Below are 23,545 nucleotides of genomic sequence, written 5' to 3'. Positions count from 1 at the left end.
TGCGTAACACTCTGGATCACACTAATGTCTATTATAAACACCAAAAGGTTTTTACCAAATACAATAAAATGTGACTAGATTCTCCAGATGATAAGAAGATTACAACAATAGCAAACAGGACCAGCAGGAGTAAGAAAATAAGTAAATTAAAAAAGGGTGAAAATGGATATGAGAAGTAACAGACAAGTTAGATTGATCTTCAATATGGGATTAAATGTTAGTTTAGCCCTAATGTTTATGTGTAGCCTGTTCAGTCTAGCAACCTCAAACCCTTTTGGCATACAAAGCACTAGGGTGACAGTTGATTTGATAATGGTATGCGAAAGTAACCTGAATAGGTAGGTTATTGACAGTTAGGTATGCATAACCAAGCTACCCATCAAACGCAGCAGCTCCTCATGCTTGGCCTTTGTTACATTTAGCTCCAATGTCACCTATATGTCCAGAAAATATGTTAAATTGGATAGACGGAGCTCCAAGACTGAATTAGTTTACAAAATTAACCAAACCGGTAAGAAGTTTTTCTCTTCCAGGACATTTTCCACTCTTGCAGATTTTACAGAAATCAGACAAAAACCAATTGCTAAAATTATCAAATACAAATTTGGGGAGAGAGTTTGATGACCAGAAATTGATACAACTTCACCCCTATACTCTATATGGTTCTTATTCATTTCACAACAAATACCAGGCCTTCTGAACAACACAAAGCTATTAACAAAGTTTTAATTGTGAAGCTACTGTATAAGATGTCCACTATCGCATTAGTCGGAGCCACTCCAAGGTTAGAATTGAAGTAAGAGTATTAACATGAGTATTCCCTTAACAATCCCAAGACAAGAGAATTAGTAGCTCCTAAGTCCACATAGACATCCCTCCAAACAACAAAAGTCTACATAGAGTTGCAGACCAACTAAAAGCCAGTGCACATTTGTAAAGAAAAAAATTCGGCTCACCTCTTTGAAGATTTCACTACGAGAAGTCTCCTCAAATCCCTACACCAACCATATGCAAGTTTAGTCAACCTTTCGGAAAAACAAGTGCATGTCTATTTAAGTATTTAATATTTATACTAGGAGAGGATAACATTGCATCATAATTTGTAGGTGTTTGAGAGAGACAGAGAAATACCAATTTCTGGAACAAGCTAAGAGATGCACCATTTGATTCTCCAATTTTAACACGGAAGATGTGAATCCCCAAATTCACAACTGCAAATGCCATCATCATCAAGACAGATTCCTTCCCATGTCCTTTACCACGACTATGCTAGCAAGAGCAAGATGTTCAAAAATTAGATCAAGATGGAAGACATATAGTTTCAAAAGTAAATTTAAGCAAGTGCTAATAGTTATAAATTTCAGATGTTGACATTGATTCAAATAAGCATCCACAATTATAAGGAAAGGGGATTGGCGACAAGTCAAGAACTCCAGACAGGTACCTTTTGGGTTCAGCTATCATTATTTCAACCTCTCCCATTTGGGGATCATCCAGGTCATTCATATATAAATTCACATCACCTACCATGGCTGGCAAAGAGCACAGCGTTACTCACTCATAAATCAAAATGCAAAACAAAGTCCAGCGTGCAAGAAAGCTAATCACAAATCTATAAGATGTTTACAGCTACAACCACACAACTCATTGGACAACATTTTCTTTCTCTTTGCTTTTCATTTGAGGCCTTGAGCTTCTAATACATAAGAAGTAACAAACATGTACTAGGTAGTAGTAATTTCATGAAAAAGCGAGAAACTTTAGCTAACCTTCCACATGGGCCTCTCCGTGTTTGAACTCTCCCACCACCAATTGCTTATCTAACACAATGAAAGTCTGCTCTGCAAAAAACAAGTTCAACACTTTAATCATTCATCAGACCAGAAATATAACAAGTTAACAATGCAATCATACATATAATCCTCAATCATTAATCCAGCTAAACACCCTTTTCACTATTGTCCTGAAAGATCAAACCTTTACTAACCCAACATTGGATTCTGAACTTTTGTACCAAAACCAAGATGACCCAGTTCAGTAATTGTTATTGAAAATAGAAATGAATCCGCAAACCCAGAAAAATGAGAGAGAGAGAGAGAAGTAACTGTTGGGGTCTTGGGTCCAGGTGAGCTGCATCTGGTATTCCTGGTCGAGAGTGAGGGGCTCAGAGCCGGTGGCTTGAAGCAGAGCTGGGTCTTGCATCCACTCATGGTATTTGGGAACATGTTGTTTCATGTAAGGGACAAGTATCACTTTCCCTCCTTCCAAGCTCACACTCTCCTTCTCTTTCTCCATCTTCCTTTCCTCTCTGCTCTTTCTTCCTGTTTTTAGACGTGTTTCCCTAATTCTCTTGCACAGATTCGCGCACACAGTCAATGAATCAGAGATATCAATAACGAAACGACGTCGTTCGGAGAAATGGTGGCAATCAAAACCCTTTATGAACACTTTTTTTTTTTTGTTAACAACTGTTGTACTAGTTGCTCTAAAAAGTCTTGTGAACACTACAGTGTGCCAGTGTTATACAAATGATCATATCGAGAATTTTATGCCATAAGAGATGGTTTGTGTCACAACTCACAAACCTAGCTTGATGGTGAGTATGGGTGCAATATAAGTTGTCAATTGCACTATATATAGACACATGAAACATCGTTCGGTGACTCTTGTAAAAAATATTTAATTTATCATATTTCGACTTTTCGAGTATGTATTTTTGTGAAGCAAATTTAATTGCGTGTACTTCATAACTAGCTAGCTTCTTCGATTAGTTTGGATTGGGGGTGCCTGTATGGGAATTTAGTCTCTAGCTAGTAATAGTGTTTATCTCGTGTCATGTTAAGAAATTCAATAATATGATTATTAGATGCTAGAACCCATCAAAAGCATCACTAAAGTTCTTTGCTATTCGTTGCTGGAGTAACTAATTAAGAGAATTTGCTGAAAAGAGGATATCTCCTTAATAAAGCAAGGTCTTGACTCTTGGCTTATATAGCTCCGATCCAACGCTTAGATTAAACTAAAAGCTGCATTAGTCATTCCCTTTGCTTCAAAGCCAAGCACAATCTTACAAAGTTACAAGAATCTATCCATCTTCAAACAAAAAACCCAATGTATGATGAAAATGTGCCAAATAATCCATCACACTTCACAAAAGACACTTCCAGTCCCACCTGAACCTTCATTTTCTACTCCACCAAACGAAACACTCAGCCTTGCCTTGCCTTCAAAGTTAAGCACACACTATCAGCCATGATGAACCAACCATCAGCCTCACATCATTACCAAACCCCATAAATATTAACAAAAGCCTGCCAACCAACATTAAGCTCTCCCTCTCCTACTCTCATTAATCTCACTCTTCTTCCGATTCACCATCAAAATGCTCTTCCTCTTCTGCCTCTTCTTTCTGTTTTCCCTCCCCAATGTCACATTTTGTGCTCATTGTACCACCACCACACCCACTAGAACCTTTGATAAATGTATCACCCTCCCAACACAACAAGCCTCCATAGCATGGACATACCATTCCCACAATTCAACCCTCGACCTTGTTTTCTTCGGAACCTTCATATCGCCTTCCGGCTGGGTTGGGTGGGGCATCAACCCTACGTCCGCCGAAATGACAGGTACGCGTGCCCTAATTGCCTTTCCTGACCCTAACACGGGCCAAATAGTCCTACTACCTTACATCATAGACCCAACAGTCAAACTCCAACGTACCCCTCTCCTCTCCCGCCCACTCGACATCCACCTCATTTCCTCCTCTGCCACCCTATACGGCGGAAAACTAGCCACCGTCCATGATGGCGCCGCAGTCCAAATCTACGCCACATTGAAGCTCACGCCAAACAAGACAAAGCTCCACCACGTGTGGAACCGCGGGCTCTACGTCCAAGGCTACTCCCCAACCGTACACCCAACTAACCAAAACGACCTCTCCTCCATAACAACCTTTGACGTCAGGTCAGGCTCAACCGCCACACGCCACACTAACATTCTGACCCTCAGATCAGCCCATGGCATCATTAATGCTGTTTCTTGGGGGATAATGTTACCCATCGGAGCAGTGACAGCTCGCTACCTTCGACACGTCCAATCACTCGGTCCCACGTGGTTCTACGTCCACGCTGCGATCCAACTGTTTGGTTTTGTGTTAGGGACGGTAGGGTTTGCTATTGGGGTCAAGCTTGGTGATATGTCACCTGGTGTACAATATAGTCTGCACAGGAAGCTAGGGTTCGCTGCATTCTGCTTGGGAGGGCTTCAGACTCTGGCGCTGTTGTTCCGGCCGAAGACTACGACCAAATTCAGGAAGTACTGGAAGTCTTACCACCATTTTGTTGGATATGCTTGTGTGGTGCTTGGGGTTGTGAATGTGTTCCAGGGTTTTGAGGTGATGGGAGCAGCAAGGTCTTATGCTAAGTTGGCTTATTGTTTGGGGCTTTCAACATTGCTTGGTGTTTGTATAGCATTGGAGGTGAATTCTTGGGTGGTGTTCTGTAGGAAATCTAAGGAGGAGAAACTGAGGAGGGAAGGTCTGATTGGAGGGTCTGATAAAGGCAGTGGAATATTCCACAATTGACACATATAATTTAGTTACACAGATTTATAATTACATTTTTGGCTAAAGTATGGTTTTAGGAAAATATAGGATTTTTCAGAAACTTTTGTTTGGGAACTTTGCTTTTTGCAAAGAAACTAAAGTTTTGATTTGCATCATGTTTCATGCTTATGTAGGGCTTGTCATCATAATTCAAAAACAAAGATGTATTATGTTCTGTTTTGAAACTTTTTCTTGATTTGAATTAGTACTTTTTCATTCTTTGTGCTTGAATGAGTGCTACATGGGTTTGATGGCAAACTAATGATGTTGTTCCACACTAACTTAATTAATTGAGGATTTTTTTAAAATTTGAAGAGAGAAAGAGAGATCGAGAGACTTATATGAGTGAAAATAAAAATAAAAAATAAAAAAAAGGAAGAGAAAACTGGGTTTGAATTTTGATGGAAAATTGATAATGGAACGACGACACTTAACTAATTAACACAATAGTAACTTTACAACGTATATTTTTTGCTAGGCGTATCGTTATGGGCTTTTTTTGTTTTTTGAGAAAAAAAAGAAAATTCATTTAATCACCGAAATCATACATTGCGGGGGCATAGACTAAAACCCCAAGAGAAGACAATTATAGGTATCATGAGCTGATAAGGGCTCAACTATAACCGCAATATGCTAATTTTCAAGGTTACTTAGATCAAATTTACCCGAGATTCTCAGTAAAATCTCGTAATCAACAGCATAAAAGACTACGTCCTCTTCAACACCGTGTCTCAAAAATGCCAAGACCACGTGCAATGATCGGATGTTAGCATATTGACAACAAAAGTAAACCGAACATAAACCTAATTGTCTCTGGTTTGACACCATAACTATGGCACCACAAAATAAACCAACTCTAGCTCAAAAGAGTGGGAACTTATTAACCCTAACAAAAACTAAAACCCTAATAAAAAAATAAAAACCAGCTGCCGCCCTTCCCTTCCTTTCTCCAAAGCTCCAACACCAGCCTAAGAGCAATCTTAGAGAACCAAGAATTGCCCAATTGATCTTCTCATCTCTAGGCACTGAAAATAGTGGGCATGACCACCCTCCACTCACCCAACCATCAACCCATTGTCATAGGGCCTGACCATCACCAACATGCATGCCCCATCCATGGTGAATTAACCATCGACTCTGATATCCATCACTGCACCACTAGCCATAGCCACCACACATCCAAATTAGAGAAGCCCGACCTTTGAATCCTTGTCTCCCCGTCCACCATCGTGCTCCACGAACCGCCTCCATCACCAAACAAAAGCAAAGGAGATCCCGCACGACACCACTGATGTGTTTTAAAATGTTGCTCACAAGTGCACGAATCAATTGTAGCACAGAAGTGCAAGAGCGAGGTCAAACCCACAGAGACTGTATGAAATAGGAAAAACTAATTTAACCGAAATTAATTTAACACTAACCTAGTTGAATAAAAGTTGGATGTGATTTAGCTAAACTTGTAAAAATTAAAACAAAACAAATAGAAAATGATTACCTTGATGACGAAATAACTAAGGTATCAGATTCCACCACATTATTACTCAATAAATCTCTAAGTACTATCTACCAATTCCTAAATTAGGAATAGCAATCTAGAAATCAATCTACTACTTGCTTAAGATTTAACGATGAATCACACATGAAATGGATCTAAAGAAGACTCTTCTTCGCTTCTTAATTATGAATATCAAAGCATTACATGTACACAAACTTATTGAAACTACAAGAGATCAAAGTGAGGGCTAAGCATCAAATGTGAACCAAGTTTGAATGACAAGAGATCAAAGGAGTTCATATTTAATATTTTACAAAGCCAAGCATGGATTAATAAAAGTAACATCCAAACTACCAAAAATGCATGACATTAGAGGTGAAGGAACAAAGATTTTATTAATGCATTTTGAAGCAAGAGTCATAGGCATGAAAAACATAATTATGGAATCGATAGATACCTAAATGAAACTTATTTCATAATGTGGTTTCCTCCTTAACTAAGGTTAAGGAAATTAGCAATACAGAGTACAAATTGAAAACATGCTTAAAATAATGCAATACATCATACAAAGGATAGCTAAAGAAAGGGAAGAACAAAGATCAACAATGTGTCTCTAATTATCCTTTCTCTCCAGCTCTCTCCCTTAATTATTCTCTTCAAGAAGGCTCTATTTATAGTGCAACCTTCATCTTCATTCCAACTTGATCTCCATGTGAATATGACTTGCCTTCCGTCCAAATTGTCAAGCTTGATGGCAAATTTCTCTACAAGCTTGACAATTTTTCTCCTTCCATACATAGCTTTTTTCCTTCCACTTTCCATGTGCAAGAGAAAGAAGTTACATACACAATTTTTGAAGGATTGAAAAGTTCGTTCCTAGTTTCATGCAAGCTTGCTTCATGCAAGCTTGTCTCATGCAATTCTTCATGTACTCTTCATCCATTTGTATCAATTGCTGCACATACCTATGAATCAAACAAGCATAAAGTGAATTCAACGATTGATGACCAAGGTGAATAATCAACACAACACAACTAACGTAATGGGAAAACATTGCATCAATTTAAAACGTGCATGTAGGCTACACATGCTATTGGAACAATAAGAAAATGTGTTGAACTTATTCAACTAATTAAAGAAAAATGACTAATGTTAAAACAAGGACTCAATTTAATTATTATATGAAAATAGATAAGTTGCTTCCATATCTTTAACATTGTATTTATTAATTTAAGACGAACACTTATAAGAACACAATAACGAACTACATAACTCAAACTAATGAAAATAAGTTACTAACAAATATAAATTAGAGATGTTAACATGATATAAATCAACCGCGCCCAAAGCAACTACATACCTACCCGGTTGTAGCCACTATACTCCGACTAGGCAGAGAGCCTTCGTCGGCATTGGGGCGCCGCCGGACTAGAGAAACCACCGCAACAAAGAAACCCAAAGTTTTACTCGGACTTTCCTGGAGCTAAACCCTCTCCCCGCCGTACTTAAAATGTTGTAATTATTGATAAAACCATATTAAAATCATATTGATCATAGAGAAAAAAGAAAAGAAAAGAAAAAAGCAATATTGTAATACATAAAATATACATATTATACATATAGATAGCACAATGCATGTACTCCATATGCTTAATTATATCATACAATATCGATCTGAGCATCTTGGTTTCCTCTTGAATCATTTCACTTTTGTTTCGAACCAGCAGCATCCCTCCTGCTCCACGCTACTAACTTTGTTTGACAAAGCTTTTCGGTTCTTCTGAAACTCAGTCGGGAGCTTAACGTCCGTTGCTAAACCAACAATCTCAAGAAACCTTATTAGATACCAAGTAATATCAATTTGCCACCATTCGAAACCCTGTCGAGCTGAGTACTCAAAAGCATGGTGGTTATTGTGCCAACCTTCTCCATGAGCTAGCAATCCAAATAACCTAAACAACACAACATATTAAATTTCATTGCATTAATCACCATCAGTAGCCAATAAACATATCATTAACTATGTACGTAGAGAAAAATAGTATATAGGGAAAATCGTCCAAACAGTGCTTGAACTTTTCTGAACTATTAACTTTTATACCTATATTTTGAATAATATCAAAATGGTACCTGACGATTTAAGCCCGACCCAATATTCATACCTAGGAACAGTAAAAACGTTACAATTTTAAACCCATACCTGACCAGTTCAAAACAATTTTAAAAAAATAAAAATAAATGTCAAGAATGGGATTCGAACCCATGCCCTTTCGGACCAGTACCTGAAACTGGCGCCTTAGACCAACTCGGCCATCTTGACATTGTTGACAGGCTATTAACTAAGAGTAATATATATGTGACACCTGAACCATTAAACTTCATATTTTGATCTTTCTGGTTTTTTGTCCCATCAGATTTCAAATCATATGCTTCTTTTCGCCCATCAATTTCAGCATTAGGATGACAGCAGTTCCTAAATTAATTCTTTTATGGATAGAAGACTTGGACTTGAACTTTACGAAACACCAAACCAATTTTTCCACCTTTTTTTTTTTTTTTTTTTTTTCCAAATACAGATTACGAAAATCGCTTCAGTTAACCAAAGCAGAACCTTATTGCTGGCCATTTTATGCCAGTGATTACATGCTTTACTAGTATGGAATTTGCATCTTGAATATTGACTGCAGCTCATAAAGGTTGAAATAGATTAGACCACACAGTTCCTTGTAAAAGTCTACAAAGTTCAAAAGGTCTCAGTTCCCATCCTATTCTATTTTGAACTTTTCGGGTGTTATATTCGAGTCTCCATTTATCTCCACTATTCCCATCAGAGAATGATGCAAAGCAAAAAGGAGCAAATGACAGTAGCAGGAATATTGGTCCGTCTTTAAGGGTTCTCTATCATACAAGATAGGGCATTCAAAGTCGAGTCATTGCTTCCATTTATAGTGCCTTCATCTCATGTTCTTAATTTGCCTGGCCACAATCCACCATAGACATATTCTTTGGTGGGAAAGAAGAGTACTGCATGGTTGCCCTCACTATCATCCTCTGAGGAATTGGTGGACGGTACCGGCATGCATTTCTTTTCATTTTCTTTAGTTCATTGAATTAGAACCTCCGCAGAGAAGCACGGAAGAATCAAACGCTTAATCTGGATCAATACAGAAATAAGTGCCCAATCACTTGTGCAATTACCAAGTGAGTAATACTCATACCTATTGAAAAGGAGGTGCAAAATAACCTTCTTTCTCTGTTCATTTTGAGAACTGTTGAAGTCTAGAATAACTGAACAGGCTTCTTTAGACACGTCTATATTCAAAAAGCCAAAGTACTAGATGTTTCTAATCTATTTCAAGTGAGGTAGTGACAAAGTGTCAACAAGAACCTGAAACACTATATCACCAGCCATTAGCACAGCAAGAAGATTTTGTCACTAAGACGACTAGTATGTTTGCCAGCTCCCGTTCCGTGCAAGGAAAAGGCTTCATTTCCAACACTATTCCCAAAGAAAAACAGAAACAAGAAAGAAAAGTTTTACAATGTTGCACAGAGAATCCTTAAAGACTAAGAATCAGAATATGCAATTACTTATTAATGGGGTCCCTAGATGGGTAAACCCTTAAATGTTTCACACTAATAAATCAACAGTATTCTCAGGTACAAAGAAGAACAAACCGGAATGATGGGAGAAAAGAATTAAAAAAGCATTCCCTGACCAGAACTCACATCTTTGCCAGAGATGTTACAGATAAAATTCTAAGGAAAAAAATATATATCAGTCTATTTCTTGTTTTTTTTTTCTTCTTTTTTTTTCCTTTTTGGTATCACCGCCTCACCGGAGATGCATGATACATGTCTGACTATATCCCGCAATCTGATTTTACATCTCACTCAAAGACCAAAACGAAAAAAATAAAAAACCTAAAATGATAACTCAAAACTCAAACATTAACACAAAATCCATTTTAACTTCTACTCTAATTTTAATTCTTCAAACGGGCACTCCAGTTAGCTCTTACTAACCAAATTTCTCTTATCTGAGCTATATGAATGAGGGTGGTGTGCAAAATTCACAATTCACCTGCTTCACCAGATTATCTTCACCTACAATGTCGTGATATCAGAAATGATATTCCTAGGCAGCAATTCCTGAAAGAAAAAAGGAAAGGAGTTTTTAAGTATTGATAATTAATCCAGTGAGCAACACATTTTCAGTTATAATCTAAACTATGAACTTTTCAGTGATGGCAAATTGGCAAGACAGGGTGGCAAATCTGACTTCATATGAAAGAAGTACGAGGATGAAGATATATATTTCAATCAAAAAAATTCTCTACCCCTATATCCATTTGTTAATTGCTAATTATCGTGATTTGTACTATAAAACTAACACAATAATCAAGACCCTACTACAAGTTTATGAAAAAATTGAATACAAGAGCAACAGTTGCTATTTTGGTGGAATATATAAAGATTAAACAAACAAATTTTATCATTATGTGAGGAAATGCACAGAAAGAACCCACACTAACAAACTAACAATTCACTAAGCTGAAATTTTATTTGCAGATTCAATAGTCTTCGTTTTGGAATTCTTTATATTTCTAGATTTCTCTCATTATCTTCCTTAAGTGAATTAAAATAGATAAAGAGATAAATCTTGGTGAATCATGCTAAACAGCACTCAATTTTAATTTACCATTGAGTATAACTGTATGTCTTGTGTACTCTATTGTGTCTGTGTAGAAACAAAGCTTATGATTAAACATGCACTGCTTCAAGATGAAATAATGAAAACCAAAGACCATTTTACTACTAAAACTATTCTAGAAGGGAGAAGAAAAAAGCAACTTCTGGCTTTCAAAAGCATATGCTGGGATTCTGCAAAGACACTGTCAAAAACTCCTTGCACAAGTGTTCTACTTGATATTTCAACCATTAAAATGGGAATTGCTGGAAAAAAAAAAAAAAAACATATTGCAAAGATATATAAAGTTGCTTACAAAAAGAACTTTTATAAGTGAAAAAAAAATATACACAATCTTCCTATCAAAAAGAGAGAGAAAACATTGGTCAAAAATGTGCAATCTTCCTATCAGAAACAAAGGAGCAAAAAAATCTGTGGCATCAAATAAAAATACGAGCACAGGAGACACCATAATGCCCCACAACACCATGTGACTACATGAACATGGTCGAACGTCTCTTTGGCCCTACATAAGCAATAACCGGTTGGCAGTTGGGACTGTCAAACCCCAGATTACCAAGAGGTTGATAGTCATATAAAGCTAACCAGACAAGAAGGCCACTGGCCAGCTGCAACTTCCTCAACACCATAAAGTGTTGAATCAAATGATTGCACCAATACACACTCGAAGCCTTTTTCTTTTACGACAAAGTTCCACTGTTTCTTCATTCATCAATAAACTCACATAACGCCTGATAACCCTACGACACTTAAACTGAACTAAACTCAGCTCAATCTTCCACTAACAGGATTGAACTCAATACAAATAAAAGGAACCTACCACATGATGTATACATTTTTTAAAACAAGGAACTGGCTGTGAAAAAGTTCTCTAAATGATGTGAAAAGGTTAATAGCCACCATCCCAGTGGTACAAAATTTAACATCCATAATAAGTGTGGACGTGCATGAGGTAAATAACCATCCCAGTGTGTCGTGCAACAATCTAAACTCTATCAATGTCACGTAAAAATCTAATCCTAAATATAACATCGAAAACGCATTTTGGTCAATATAATCATTTGGAAGGCTTCATAAGGTTAGGCTTAAATATTTAGATGAGCACAAACTACAGAATATGCATTATAATCCTTGATCCAGTGACACTGACCAACGACTTGTATAGCACAACCATGAACTTAATAATAGCTTCCCCCATTTATATTGTTACAGTTAACAACAAGAACCATAACCCAAAAATCTTATGTACTAGACTCTTGGACAAATTCTTCTCTTAGATTGTATCTTAAACCAAATTTAACATCCAATACTATAGTATTCAATGTCATGGATCAACAGCTGAGTAAAGTATATAAACACGAACTATTACTAGGATGCAGCATTTCAAATCACCTCATGCTTATGATGCAGTGCAGAGACACCACAAAGCAAGCAACTTCAACGAAAGGTTTAGACTATGTCATAAATTATCAGTATAAAATGGGGGAAGTGGAGTCCACACTCCCATATTACAATCGACACTCCTTTCCTTTTTTCAGTATACTTAAAAATCTTGGTTTTTTTTTTTTTTTTTTTTTGTGACTTCAACACAATAGAGGAAAGGAGTGTGGAATGGATCCAGATTATTCTGCACAAAATTAATTCTCAACACCCAACAGTATTTTGGAAATTAAAAGGTTTCTATGGACAATTTAACTATCTATATCTTTCAACCAGACAATGAAATCACAAAATATGAAAAAGATGAAAAACAGATGTTGAGTGAGATATTAGGCAGTTAAGTCGCTATTACCTGTATTTGACTGTCTCTTATTAACACTATATCCACCAACATAACCAGGAGAACTTTTAGCTGAAACGTCAGAAGCTGCACTGCCAAGTCCATAACCAAAGGGTCCAGGCCCATCTCGCTCGGAATTTGAGGATCGCCAAGTGGGATCTCCATAAACTGAACCACTACTGTAAAAGTCATTGAAGGCTCCATCAAAACCACCATTTGATGCATTAAATGAAGAAGCAGGGCCTACACTTGTACCACTGTTCCTTCCATACCCTCCCGTTCCCAAACCATAAGTGTTATCACCAGCTCCATAACCAAGATTCCCACTATTGTTAGAAACATTATTTCCTCCACCTTGAGGTGAAATTGCCGAAGACCGCCAGTTAACCCCAGTATTGCCAAATGTGCTTCCTCCAATGGTCCCACTTCCTGAACCCATGTAAGCACTCGAATTTGCAGAATTTGTATTAAGCCCCCCATTCCCCCACAAACTCCGAGTCACGGAGCTGAAAAAAGATGAGTTTCCTCCATTACCACCATCATACCCAACGGGACTGCTAAACCTATTTGAATTATTCATATAATAAGGGCTCACTCCACGCCCATAGCTGACATTACTATTATAATTTGCACTTCCTCCAAAACCTGGGTTCAAACCAGGCTCAAAATTCATTCCCACTCCATAACCTGAACCAAATGGAGGAAACCCACTTCGACCACCAGCAACTGGACTAAATCTACCAAGACCAAAGCCTCCGACTGTACTTGGAGTATATCCCTGAGTATAGCCATTAAGGAAGCTGTTGACCCTACTCAGACCATAGTTATATCCTCCAAGTGGGCTGCGACTGGGTCCAGGTGATAACTCTTTAGGAACCGCACGCTTGACTTCAACCATCTTCCCATTCAGTTCATGAAAAGTCTTGAGCAAAACCTTATCCACTGCCTCCTCTGAGTCATAAGTGATGAATCCAAAGCCCCTAGGCCTCTGCGTGTTATGATCATACATCACTACAACATCTGTGATTGTCCCAAACTGTTCAAAGTACTTCTTGAAGTCACCCTCTGTGACAGTGGATGCTAAACCTCCAACAAAAATCTTTCTTGTGCGGCCTGGACCTGGAGAACCTTGGATGCTCACACTGCTTCTACTCAAAATGTTCTGGTCATCCCTAGGGACAGCCTTTTTCGCCTCAACCTGAAAACAGAGATGCAATCTTAAAACCAATGATCAAATTACATAAGATCTAGGATTAACTAATCAGCTTAGATGAATACAGTAATGCATTACCCAATCTTACTTTCAAGAAAAAGTGAGTTTCTGCAATTATAATATCAGACCCTAACTCCTACATTTAGAATGCTTCAGACAGAAATGCTTAATCATGCATTCATTTGTGCGAACATAAAACCACAGCTGAAGGATAAAACTACATTCATTCAAAAATTCAAAGAAGAGCATTTTGATTACCATCCTTCCGTCAATGTTGTGCTTCTCCATTATGACAGTATCCGCAACAGTAGGGTCAGCAAATACTACAAAACCAAAACCACGAGCACGGCCTGTGGTCCGATCCTTCATGATCACTGCTTCTACCACCTCCCCAAAAGTACTAAAATACTCTTTCAGACGCTCTTCATTTGTGTCCCAAGATATGCCACCAATAAACAATTTACCACTATCGGATTGCATTTTCTCTGCAACACAAGCCACATGAATTCAAACCTTAGCAAAATTCACAAATGCAAAGCAAACTTTAATCCAACTCAGACGAAAGATGCAAACTTTATCAAAATCTGACAATCAAATTTAAAAAAGACGGCTTCTTTAATCATTGAACCAATATAACTTGATGATAAACAGAAAACTCGATGAATTCAACATAATCAATGCAGACATATATATCCAATCTCGTAGCTAGCTGAAGTAGAATCACCATAAACAGCCCAAGCTAATTGAAATCAAATGCGGATTAATACATAGCAAACCAAGCTAGACAGAACACTACCTTTATCTGAAGTATTACAAACACAGATTGTAATCCGATTCAATAACAGGTAATCCTGGATTCAATTATGAAGTATCCGATCCTTCACCGATCAAAAACTGGACCCTGAATTAAGTACACATAAGAAAACCCAGAAAGAATATCAATCAGAAAAGTTGAGCAGGATCCAAATCTACACACAATTAGACAAAAAAGAAAAGAAAAAAATAAAAATAAACATAAAGCAATCCAAATCAGATTCCCACAAATACCAACCGATTAAAGAAAACCCAGATGCCAAATCTTGAAGGAAACTAAGATCTGAGAGGAGGCACTGTAGGAATAAGAACAGAGGGCATGCTCAACCTCCTCTCTTTATATGCCCCCTCCAACCTTTTTATTTGTTCTTTCAATGGTGTTTATTTGATTACCAAATGCAAATTCAGTTACCAAACAGATGGGTAGGAGATTAAAAAAAAAATAAAAAAAATGTATATTTCTAGAGAGAGAAACAGAAATTATAGAGAGAGAAAGATAAGGTGTTGGGAGGTCTGGAAGGAATATATATAGGCACCCTGTAAATTGGAAGATGAAGATTTTCACCCTTTATATTTTCCTATTTTTTAACTTTTTGGTGGATTTCCTGATTTTGTACAATGTGACTTTGATTTCAAATTTGAGCAAAAATGTCGTCTGAAATGCCCAAACAAAGAGAGATCAGAGAGACTTGGGCAGTGAAAAATGTGGTTTTCTCCTCTGATCTCTGATCAAATGGGAAGATTTACTGGACCTTCTTCCCCCCTCTGTTCGTTTTATACTTGATGGAAAACATCACCATTAATATAGCCGAGTATAGGGTGTCATGTATCACATGAGGCTGCATGAAATTTGAAACCAGCTTAGCCCTTGATTTCCATCACTTTTGATATGGTTCCCATGATCTCAGTTTTGGTTTGTAGATTTATATATATTTTTTGCTATATAGTTTGTAGATTGCATGTGATCAAGTGTTATGATTCATTATTTCACTTTTAGTGGTGCCATTCAAACCAATAAAAGAAAAAGATATGAGTAGCTACTAGCTAGTACCATCCTTGGCCAAACCAAAAAAGGGAGGGGGGACTAAGAGTTAACCTAATTTTGCTCTAGCAAACATATCATTAAAAATGAGCTAAACAACAAAATTTTAAGAGAGAAAAAAGAAAAGTAACACGAGTGTCATTTAAACCTACTTATTCATTACGACTGAGGTATAATGACTCAAGTTAACTTTTGGGGGAAAAAGCCAATGACGTTTGGCTCAGTTGGTAAGGGCGGACTAGTGCTGGAACCCCTACCCGAGTTCGATCCCCACTGTCAACAAGCCTCGTTGGTTCACGATCTATAATTCCCCTACGGAAATCCATACATGTGGGCTGTGCAACAAGTACGTGTCACACGTAAGTCCTTCAGGGTTGAGGTTGTAAGCTTGCCCTGGCGATGGTGGTGTAGCGTAATTAAGCTCTCACCTAAACTTTTTTGTACAAAAATAAAAGTAAAAATACACTCCTCTTAGACTCTCTCTCTCTCTCTCTCAAATTTGCCTCCTCACCCAAACCACCGTCATCGATCTAGCAACAGCTTCCTTGGCGACTTCTTGGCCATCACCGCCGGCTACTCCATCATCGAGCCCTAGGCCGCCATCATATGCGGCTTCGTCACCTTCGTCGCTCTCGTAATTGGATTTGGATGACGCATTGGGGTCGTAGAGGGAGAGGAAGGAGAGTCAGGAGATGGCGGCGAGGAGGTAGGATTCGGGTCGGGCCTGGACCGAGCAGAGGTCCTGGACGGCGAGGCGGGAGTTGTTGGTGGTGTCGGCGTCGAACCAGAGGACGAAGACTTGTGGGGAAGGTCGAGGAGGGCGATGCGGCCCTGGCAGTCGCCGGTGACGAGGAGGAGACGGCAGTTGGAAGGATTGGTAGAGAGGAAGTCCCGGCCGAGGGGGAGTGGAAGGCTTCATGGTTTGCTCCGATTTGGTGCCCATAGCATTTTCTGGGCGGCCAAATAATTTTTTTTTTTTTTTTTGGTAAATTGTGAGCTCTGAGAATGGAAGGGAAAAAAAAATTGAAACTGATGGTTGGATGAACACTTGATGGTTAATTTGATAATGGAGTTAAGCTTATGATAACACGTGGAGTGAACATGTAGAATTGAACATATACATTGATCAATTGTGTTTGTAGTGTATTCATTTTGGTTTTGGGAGTTTATGCAATTCACTGGAGGACAATAATATGATTATTGGGGGGCAATAATATGATTATTGGGAGGCAATAATATGATTATTAGGTATTACTAAGAGGCAATAAAATTGGACGCCGGAATCCGGTCACCGGTCCGATTGCCGGATTCTGGTCACCAGTCACCGGAGTCCGACAAGGTCTCCGATGACTTCTCTCTCCAAGTGAGAAAGAAGGAGAGGGCAAAATTGTCCTAAAAATAAATAAAAAGCAATAAAAAAAACTTAATTGGGTATTAGGGTAAAATATATGTAAACTATTGGGTAAGTGAGCAATCTTATAAGATGTGGGTTAGTGTAGCTCAAAATTGGGTAAATGGATATTTTCCCAAAAATATATAAAGCTCTCCCAAGAAAAAAAAACCAACAGCCGGCGAGGATCGACTCTAAGATGCATATACTTGGAACCAAGTTTATTTATTTATTTTCTTAGAAAAGATGGATGTCAATTCATTAATAATGAAAATGTAGGTAGCATCACAAAAAAATGGCTCACCCAAAAGTTAGGCTACGACAAGATTGAGTCATTCTTACATAATCCTAAAATGCAACGTCGCCATGTGAATAAGTCCGAAAGTAACTAGTATCCTGACACTATTAGAGAGAGCTTCAAAATAGCTCAAGAACTGACCCTAATTCATGAAACCTACGACCACCCTACATAGAGAGGACATCCTTACGACAATCGATAAACCTACTGGCTCGAGATAGAGCAGTAGGCCCAGCAGTAGACGTAAGCACAACTAACTATTGGGTTAAAACATAGACCCAATAACAAAGACCAAAACATTAGCCTATACCCTAACCCTAAGGTGGGAAGCGACTGAACACCATAAAACAAATACCTAAGCCCAGCAGCACGAGGCCTAATCCCATCCATACCCTAACCTGCAATCATATCGTCTCTAAGCCGAAGATCACCGCCAGCATAGTCGTCGCCATAGTCACGATTAGTAGAGACACCGCCGCTATGAAAACCAACCAAACCCAAAACATCGTGCGCAAAGCCACCATCAACCACAACATGACCCACACCACCAAGCATCTCATTAATAATACATGTACATACCAGCCAAGAATCAAGATGAACTAGCACATACTGCAGTTCTTACCATGGTTAGCATCACATACAGAGACACTTAGGCCAGGTAGTGGTACCACGAGCAACAACAGCAAGACCTGTCACCAAGCTTGTAGACTTTAAGCAATAACAAGGCTGCCTGGAGATCGAGATGTTTCAGCCTAGATACAATCTCAGCTACGGAGTACATCTTCCTCACATCGAAAAAAGGAGAAACTCACTCTTACTAATGGCCATTTAAGGGTTCCAACCACCTTCATTAATAGTAACTACTCAATTCTTATTGTCGTTATTTAGTAATTAAATACAAGGTACTAACTTAGGCATCAGAGTGGTCTAGAGTCTAGACTGACTCGCTTGGTCTCCTCCCTGGCACCCCTTACATTTCTCTTGACAGGAAGTGGCATCACTACCTTCACCGAGTAACCTAACTCATTTGTGCTTCTACTATCTCCGGCAGCCCGGATATAACTTTAAATAACATGAGATTAAAGGTGTTGATAGCCCAAATCGCAACAACCTCAAACTGAGGAAGGTCCATGTCTCCGCCGCTAGCATCTACCTCCAAATCGAGGGTAGACCCATGACTCACAACGGAAGTCCACCACACCCAAGATGATCGAAAGAGCATCAGCAAAGTAACTTATCAGAGGCGGCACCGTAGTCTGGAAAACCAGCCATAAGAGAAGCGTGGTGAGGAGGCCGAGATGAAAACAACCCTCAAGACGAGAGCATCGAAAGCCTTCTCCATGCTCGGCAACTTCAAGGGGAGACATCGCCGTTAGAGTTCCCCCAGAGAGGTTAGAAAAGAGAGCCAATGTTTTTCATAATATAATTTGTTAGAATCAATTTTTTTAGTTACTAATAACCAAGATTAAGACCTCATCGATAAATTTCCATGAGATATGTTAAAGTTAGCGCATGTTGGTGGGATAGAATATTTTAATTTATCCAATTTAAAAATATTAATTAATTTAAGACAAAGTTCCTTCTTTTTTTTCTTTTTTTTTTTTGCTGGAAAAACGATGGTACAATTAAGAATTGTTTTTCCCTACTTATTGCTTCAAATAAGTAGGGGAAAAAATTCGTACAACAGCCACCGTTCTTAAGGGGGCAATTTAGAACAGCCACCGTTCTTAAGGGGGCAATTTAGAACAGCCACCGTTCGACCTCTACTGACCATCACAACGCCATTTCATGCGGAGCTGTAGGCCATGTTCGAAGTAGTGAAAATGGCCATAGGTTTGAACTATAACCGGGTCATTTTCCAAACTGATTGTTCTATGCTAGCAGCTGCACTGGAACAAGAAGAAGAAGATCTCTCTATGCATGGTTTTCTGATTGAGGATGTAAAGAAGCTCCTGCGCACTCAGGAGGAGTTTCAAATTAACTTTGCTTCACGTGAGGCGAACAAGGTAGCCCATAAACTAGCTAGTAAAGCATGTAATAGTGCCATCTAAACTTGGTTTGGTTCTGCTCCCGACTTTATACGGGATGTCATTCTAAACGAGTGTACTCGTTGATTTGTTTCAATGAAACTCATCTTTAAAAAAAAAAAAATCGATTAAAATTGAATGGTTTGATACAAAATATTCTTTGAGGTACGGGCAGAAAAATCACTACTTCAGTAATTTTTTTTTTTAGTTGCTCCACCTTCCTTCTTTTTCTTGGGCTTTTTATTCTCTTATGGGGACCTACCACGACATTTTATCATCTAACGATAAGAGCCACGCACAAGCTAAGTCGGGTGGTGACTATGTTGAAGAAACAAATATAATCGTTGCAATTCTCTAATTCTCGAAGTGTCTATGTTTTGATCGAAGCATTCAAACCGTAACCGCACCAAAAGATCAATCTTCCACCGCCAAAGCCATCATAACCACCAGAGACAAGATCTAGACCACCAATTAAGTCACGAAGTTACCAAATAAGAACAACAATCGAACAATTCACCTATCTACATAATTCACCACAACAATGTCTACAAACACCACCTGCTCCGACCAAATAACCAGGATACCAAGATACACCAACGGGGAACAAATTGGTGAAGCATATCACAAAGAGAATACATAAAAGGATCGAACCCCAAAACAAGCCCATATAGTTAAGAAACACAATCCGAAACAAGGAAAAAAAAAAAAACGAGTAAAGATAGAGACTTAAGAGACAAACCCTCCATGCTAGTTCAAGTTAAGAAAAACTAAGGATTCAAACAAAGAGTTTGATTCACCATTAAAAATTCTAAGAACACACTCAACAAGGTGCTTGCGAAACCTAACTCTAACAACAAGATAACAAAATTAATAGGGGATAAAAATGCATGTAATTTGTCAATAAATTACAGTATAGATCGAGTTCACCCTTTATGTGTATAGCTATAACTTTGAATAACTGGAATTTTTTATTTGCTTACGATTAATCAAATAAATCTAACTTCCACTTGTACGTGTTTCTTTTCTTACAAAAAAAAAAAAATTATATTTAACGTTCAATAGTAGTCCAACAGACCAACACTTTGAATACATATTTGCTTTTTTATATAAATGTACAACATTTGAAGATACAACCACCATTGGGTTCATCATCCGGAATTACGACCAGCATTATTTATCATTTAACGTTACCATCATCATCATCTAAGACTGCCATCCAACAACACCTTCAACCAACTAAAATTGATGGAGAAAAGAAAAGAATGAACAACTGATGGTTTAAAATCAAAACAATATTGGTCGTACCCGATCGGGCTATATACCCCTCCAAAGTCCAAAGTCCAAACTCTCTCATAAATTCGGTAATTAATTAATTTGTGGATGATTCATGGAAGGTGATTAACATTAATCGTGCGTGCCCTCCACGAAAAGAGAGTTCTGGTCTTCCTCCACTCTTTAGCTAAGGTAGCTGGCGCAGTAGAAACCGTCAGCCTTGAGCTACTTCTCACCTACACCCATATATAGGTTTGCCCTTTTCTTACATTTCTGCATTTGACCTACGTACGCACTCTCTTAGGGGGGTGTATTCAATTAGGAGTCTATTGGATTGTTTTGGATTCTGGAAGTCAAGAGGTATTCAATCAAGATTTTAAAAAGTCTTTTAAAATCTTGAGGTATTCAATTCAGATTTTAAAAAGTTAATATAAATCTAGTGGTATTCAACAGTCAAACGATTTTGAAGGATTCTATTAGGTGATGGATTGTGAAGGATTTTAGGACCCTTGGTATAAATAGCAAACCCTTTCAGAAATCTGCTCTCTAGAGCTGAGATTTCGACGTCTTTTTTTTTTTCCTCTCTCTCTCTCTCATCGAGAAGATGAAAATACGAACGGCAATCTGGAGAAGACGATCAGCCATGTCCAGCTCTGCCGCAGTCGACGGCGTCGCAGCTACCGCGCTCCGCTCAATTTTCTACCCCATCCATCTCAGCCGAAAAATCCAGTCGTTGCGCCGACGAGATCCAAGTGGTGGCAGTGAGCAAGACGAATCTGGCCGTTGTCCTCTACCAAGTATATGACGCCGGCCACCGCTGCTTAGGCGAGAACTACGTCCATGGAATCGTCGAGAAAGCTCCTCAAGTTTCTGCTCTAAGCAAGATAATTGAAATAGGTATGATTTTGATGACTATTGGTTTTGGGTTTTTCAGCTTTCTGAAGATATAGAGAGGCCTTTTTGTTGGGAATTTGCATAGCAATAAAGTAAAGACTCTTTTGAGTATAAATTTTTCATATCTAACTCTGAATTATAGTTGATGTTGATTATTCAGAATCATACATAAAGTTTGTGTATTAAGCATTGGTTTCTAGCGAAGGAAGGAGCTTTTTGGTCATGTGTGATTGCAATGGTGCTTTTGAGACTATCCCATTTAAATTTCATCTCAATGCTTGACAGTTTTAAGTGTTCAGAACTTTTATTGTACTACATTATCTTGTTTGAATCATTTTTTTTTTCAAGTGCAGTGTCTACTTGCTAGACTTGATTAGCTTGAGTTGAGGTTCTATCAAGGTCTTTCTCATTCGTCGAACTGTTTGCTTCTCCCTTTTTTCTTTAAGCACTTTGCCAAATGCTTCTGCTGTGCAGCTTAATGTGTTTATGGATAATGTGTAATCTTTCAGTTGAAAAGGAAAAGCATGGTTTGTTATGAGTAATGACTTTGTATTTGCCAATAACGTAATAGTTCTTGCACCAGTTCTGTTATTCTCATACTTGTTCGGGGAAGCAGAAACTCTTTTCTATAGGAGGACATGTAAAGCTCTAGATGCATAGTGCAGTAGATTTTGCAAATGACTGGTTACTATAGTCTTTTTGTGCCATTTTAGTATCTTCTGCCTAATTCTCCAATGCAATGCTATTTCCATATTGACTCTGATGTTGCTCCCTATTTTCTATGTGATACTTTATTTGCATAAGAGGTATCACTTCGAGCCACTTAGAATTCTCATCTAGATTATGTGGAACAATTCTTGATTTATATGCAATTTGTAGAAAGGGAACCCAAGAGCGCATAGTTGGTTATCTTTGTGCAAGTTTATTTATTTGTAGTTCATGACAATCATGGATAATTATCTTTATAGTTGAATCAAGGCCTTCCAGATGCCTTCAAATATTTTATACAGGTCCTAATCTGTATTATATCTAGCAAATTTTCAATTATAGTTTCTGACTATCTCTCTTGTGTTTAAAACCAGGATATCAGAGTTGATTAATTGAGTGGATATCAGTCGTAAATCTACATGATAACACACATTGGAGTATGTGGGGTGGCACCAGAATGCTGCAACAGCGAACAAATTCTAGATCAGCATTTTAGAAGCTTCAGATCTAACCCCTCCCTTAATAAAGCCTCTAGTCGTTGATGAGATTAGAATTAGGTTTAGATAATATTCTTTTCAATAAACCTATGACCTAACATTTGCGGGTTGTTGTGATTCATTGTGAGAACTTTATTGTCATTCTTCCTCATGTACCTTCAGAGCCATATTTGACTAAAGTGCTTACTACAAGTGTTACAATGATGGAGATATTTTGTTACTTATGAGAGGAGTACTTTGTTTCTGCCTTCCTGGTTCTACACTGAACTTAATTATCTTGCATATAACATTACAAAATAAGGAGATGCATTAACTAGTTCGAGTGTAATTAAAAAGGTAAATAGCTGGGTTGAAATGCTAATACATGTTGTCCAACAAATCTCATCAAGCTATATTGTTTATCTCAATCTCATCATGTTCAATTGTTTATCTGCTTCAAAATTTTCTTTTAGTCGAGCAAAAAAATGCAGGAGTTAAATTCTCTTTTGATGTTATGCAACATGCAAATTAGGAAAACCCTTCAAAGTAACAATCCATGAATTTATCAAAATCCAAACAAATCTTGCAAAATACAATACATTAGAATCTGTTTAAATCCATATGGAATAAAAACAATCCATGAATTCTGCAAAATCCATGACAATCCACGGATTATAAAAAATCAAACAGAATCATTTAAAATCTAGATTGAATACACCCCCCTTAATCTTTGCTCAATTTTTACACAAACAACACCCTTATTTTCTTAACAAGTTATAAAGGGTGATCGAGCTAGCGCTAGGTTAGTTACTTAGTTTGG

General features: G+C 38.0%; 3 protein-coding genes, 1 long non-coding RNA gene and 1 other non-coding gene across 8 annotated transcripts; 2 read left to right on the top strand and 3 right to left on the bottom strand.

Moving 5' to 3' along the window:
• LOC133743792 (GCN5-related N-acetyltransferase 9) lies at nucleotides 1–2,585 on the bottom strand. Of its 2 annotated transcripts, none has more exons than XM_062171826.1 (6): nucleotides 2,106–2,585; nucleotides 1,770–1,841; nucleotides 1,445–1,532; nucleotides 1,132–1,264; nucleotides 957–995; nucleotides 1–434 (listed from the first exon to the last, which is right to left on the bottom strand). In XM_062171826.1, the coding sequence occupies exons 1-6, from the start codon at nucleotides 2,293–2,295 to the stop codon at nucleotides 354–356; spliced, it is 603 nt and encodes a 200-aa protein (XP_062027810.1). In that variant the 5' UTR covers nucleotides 2,296–2,585; the 3' UTR covers nucleotides 1–353. The 2 variants fall into 2 exon arrangements, with proteins under 2 accessions (XP_062027810.1, XP_062027817.1); XM_062171833.1 differs by having other exon boundaries at nucleotides 1,770–1,836; nucleotides 2,106–2,244.
• Nucleotides 2,586–3,319: 734 nt separating this feature from the next.
• LOC133743782 (cytochrome b561 and DOMON domain-containing protein At2g04850) lies at nucleotides 3,320–4,822 on the top strand. Its single transcript, XM_062171817.1, has one exon. The coding sequence runs from the start codon at nucleotides 3,383–3,385 to the stop codon at nucleotides 4,583–4,585; it is 1,203 nt and encodes a 400-aa protein (XP_062027801.1). The 5' UTR covers nucleotides 3,320–3,382; the 3' UTR covers nucleotides 4,586–4,822.
• Nucleotides 4,823–8,340: 3,518 nt separating this feature from the next.
• TRNAL-CAG (transfer RNA leucine (anticodon CAG)) lies at nucleotides 8,341–8,421 on the bottom strand. The gene has a single exon. It is a non-coding gene; the product is annotated as a tRNA-Leu (tRNA).
• An 855-nt stretch (nucleotides 8,422–9,276) lies between these two features.
• LOC133725910 (heterogeneous nuclear ribonucleoprotein 1) lies at nucleotides 9,277–15,116 on the bottom strand. 3 transcript variants are annotated; one of them, XR_009854589.1, is made up of 6 exons: nucleotides 14,857–15,114; nucleotides 14,602–14,706; nucleotides 14,064–14,290; nucleotides 12,605–13,790; nucleotides 10,186–10,253; nucleotides 9,277–9,600 (listed from the first exon to the last, which is right to left on the bottom strand). XR_009854589.1 is itself a non-coding variant. In XM_062153316.1 (5 exons), exons 3-5 carry the CDS (start codon nucleotides 14,283–14,285, stop codon nucleotides 10,240–10,242), a joined length of 1,422 nt encoding a protein of 473 aa, XP_062009300.1. In that variant the 5' UTR covers nucleotides 14,286–14,290; nucleotides 14,602–14,706; nucleotides 14,857–15,113; the 3' UTR covers nucleotides 9,662–10,239. The 3 variants fall into 3 exon arrangements, 2 of the variants coding, with proteins under 2 accessions (XP_062009300.1, XP_062009299.1); XM_062153316.1 differs by lacking the exon at nucleotides 9,277–9,600 and having other exon boundaries at nucleotides 9,662–10,253; nucleotides 14,857–15,113; XM_062153315.1 differs by lacking the exons at nucleotides 9,277–9,600; nucleotides 10,186–10,253 and having other exon boundaries at nucleotides 12,567–13,790; nucleotides 14,857–15,116.
• Nucleotides 15,117–20,960: 5,844 nt separating this feature from the next.
• LOC133743776 (uncharacterized) lies at nucleotides 20,961–22,994 on the top strand. The gene is made up of 2 exons (XR_009863261.1): nucleotides 20,961–21,544; nucleotides 22,624–22,994. It is a non-coding gene; the product is annotated as an uncharacterized LOC133743776 (long non-coding RNA).
• The last annotated feature ends 551 nt before the right edge of the window (nucleotides 22,995–23,545 follow it).

This window comes from Rosa rugosa, chromosome 1, assembly GCF_958449725.1.
Source record: "Rosa rugosa chromosome 1, drRosRugo1.1, whole genome shotgun sequence".
NCBI classification, from domain to species: domain Eukaryota; kingdom Viridiplantae; phylum Streptophyta; class Magnoliopsida; order Rosales; family Rosaceae; genus Rosa; species Rosa rugosa.
This window is presented reverse-complemented; position numbering and strand designations above follow the sequence as displayed.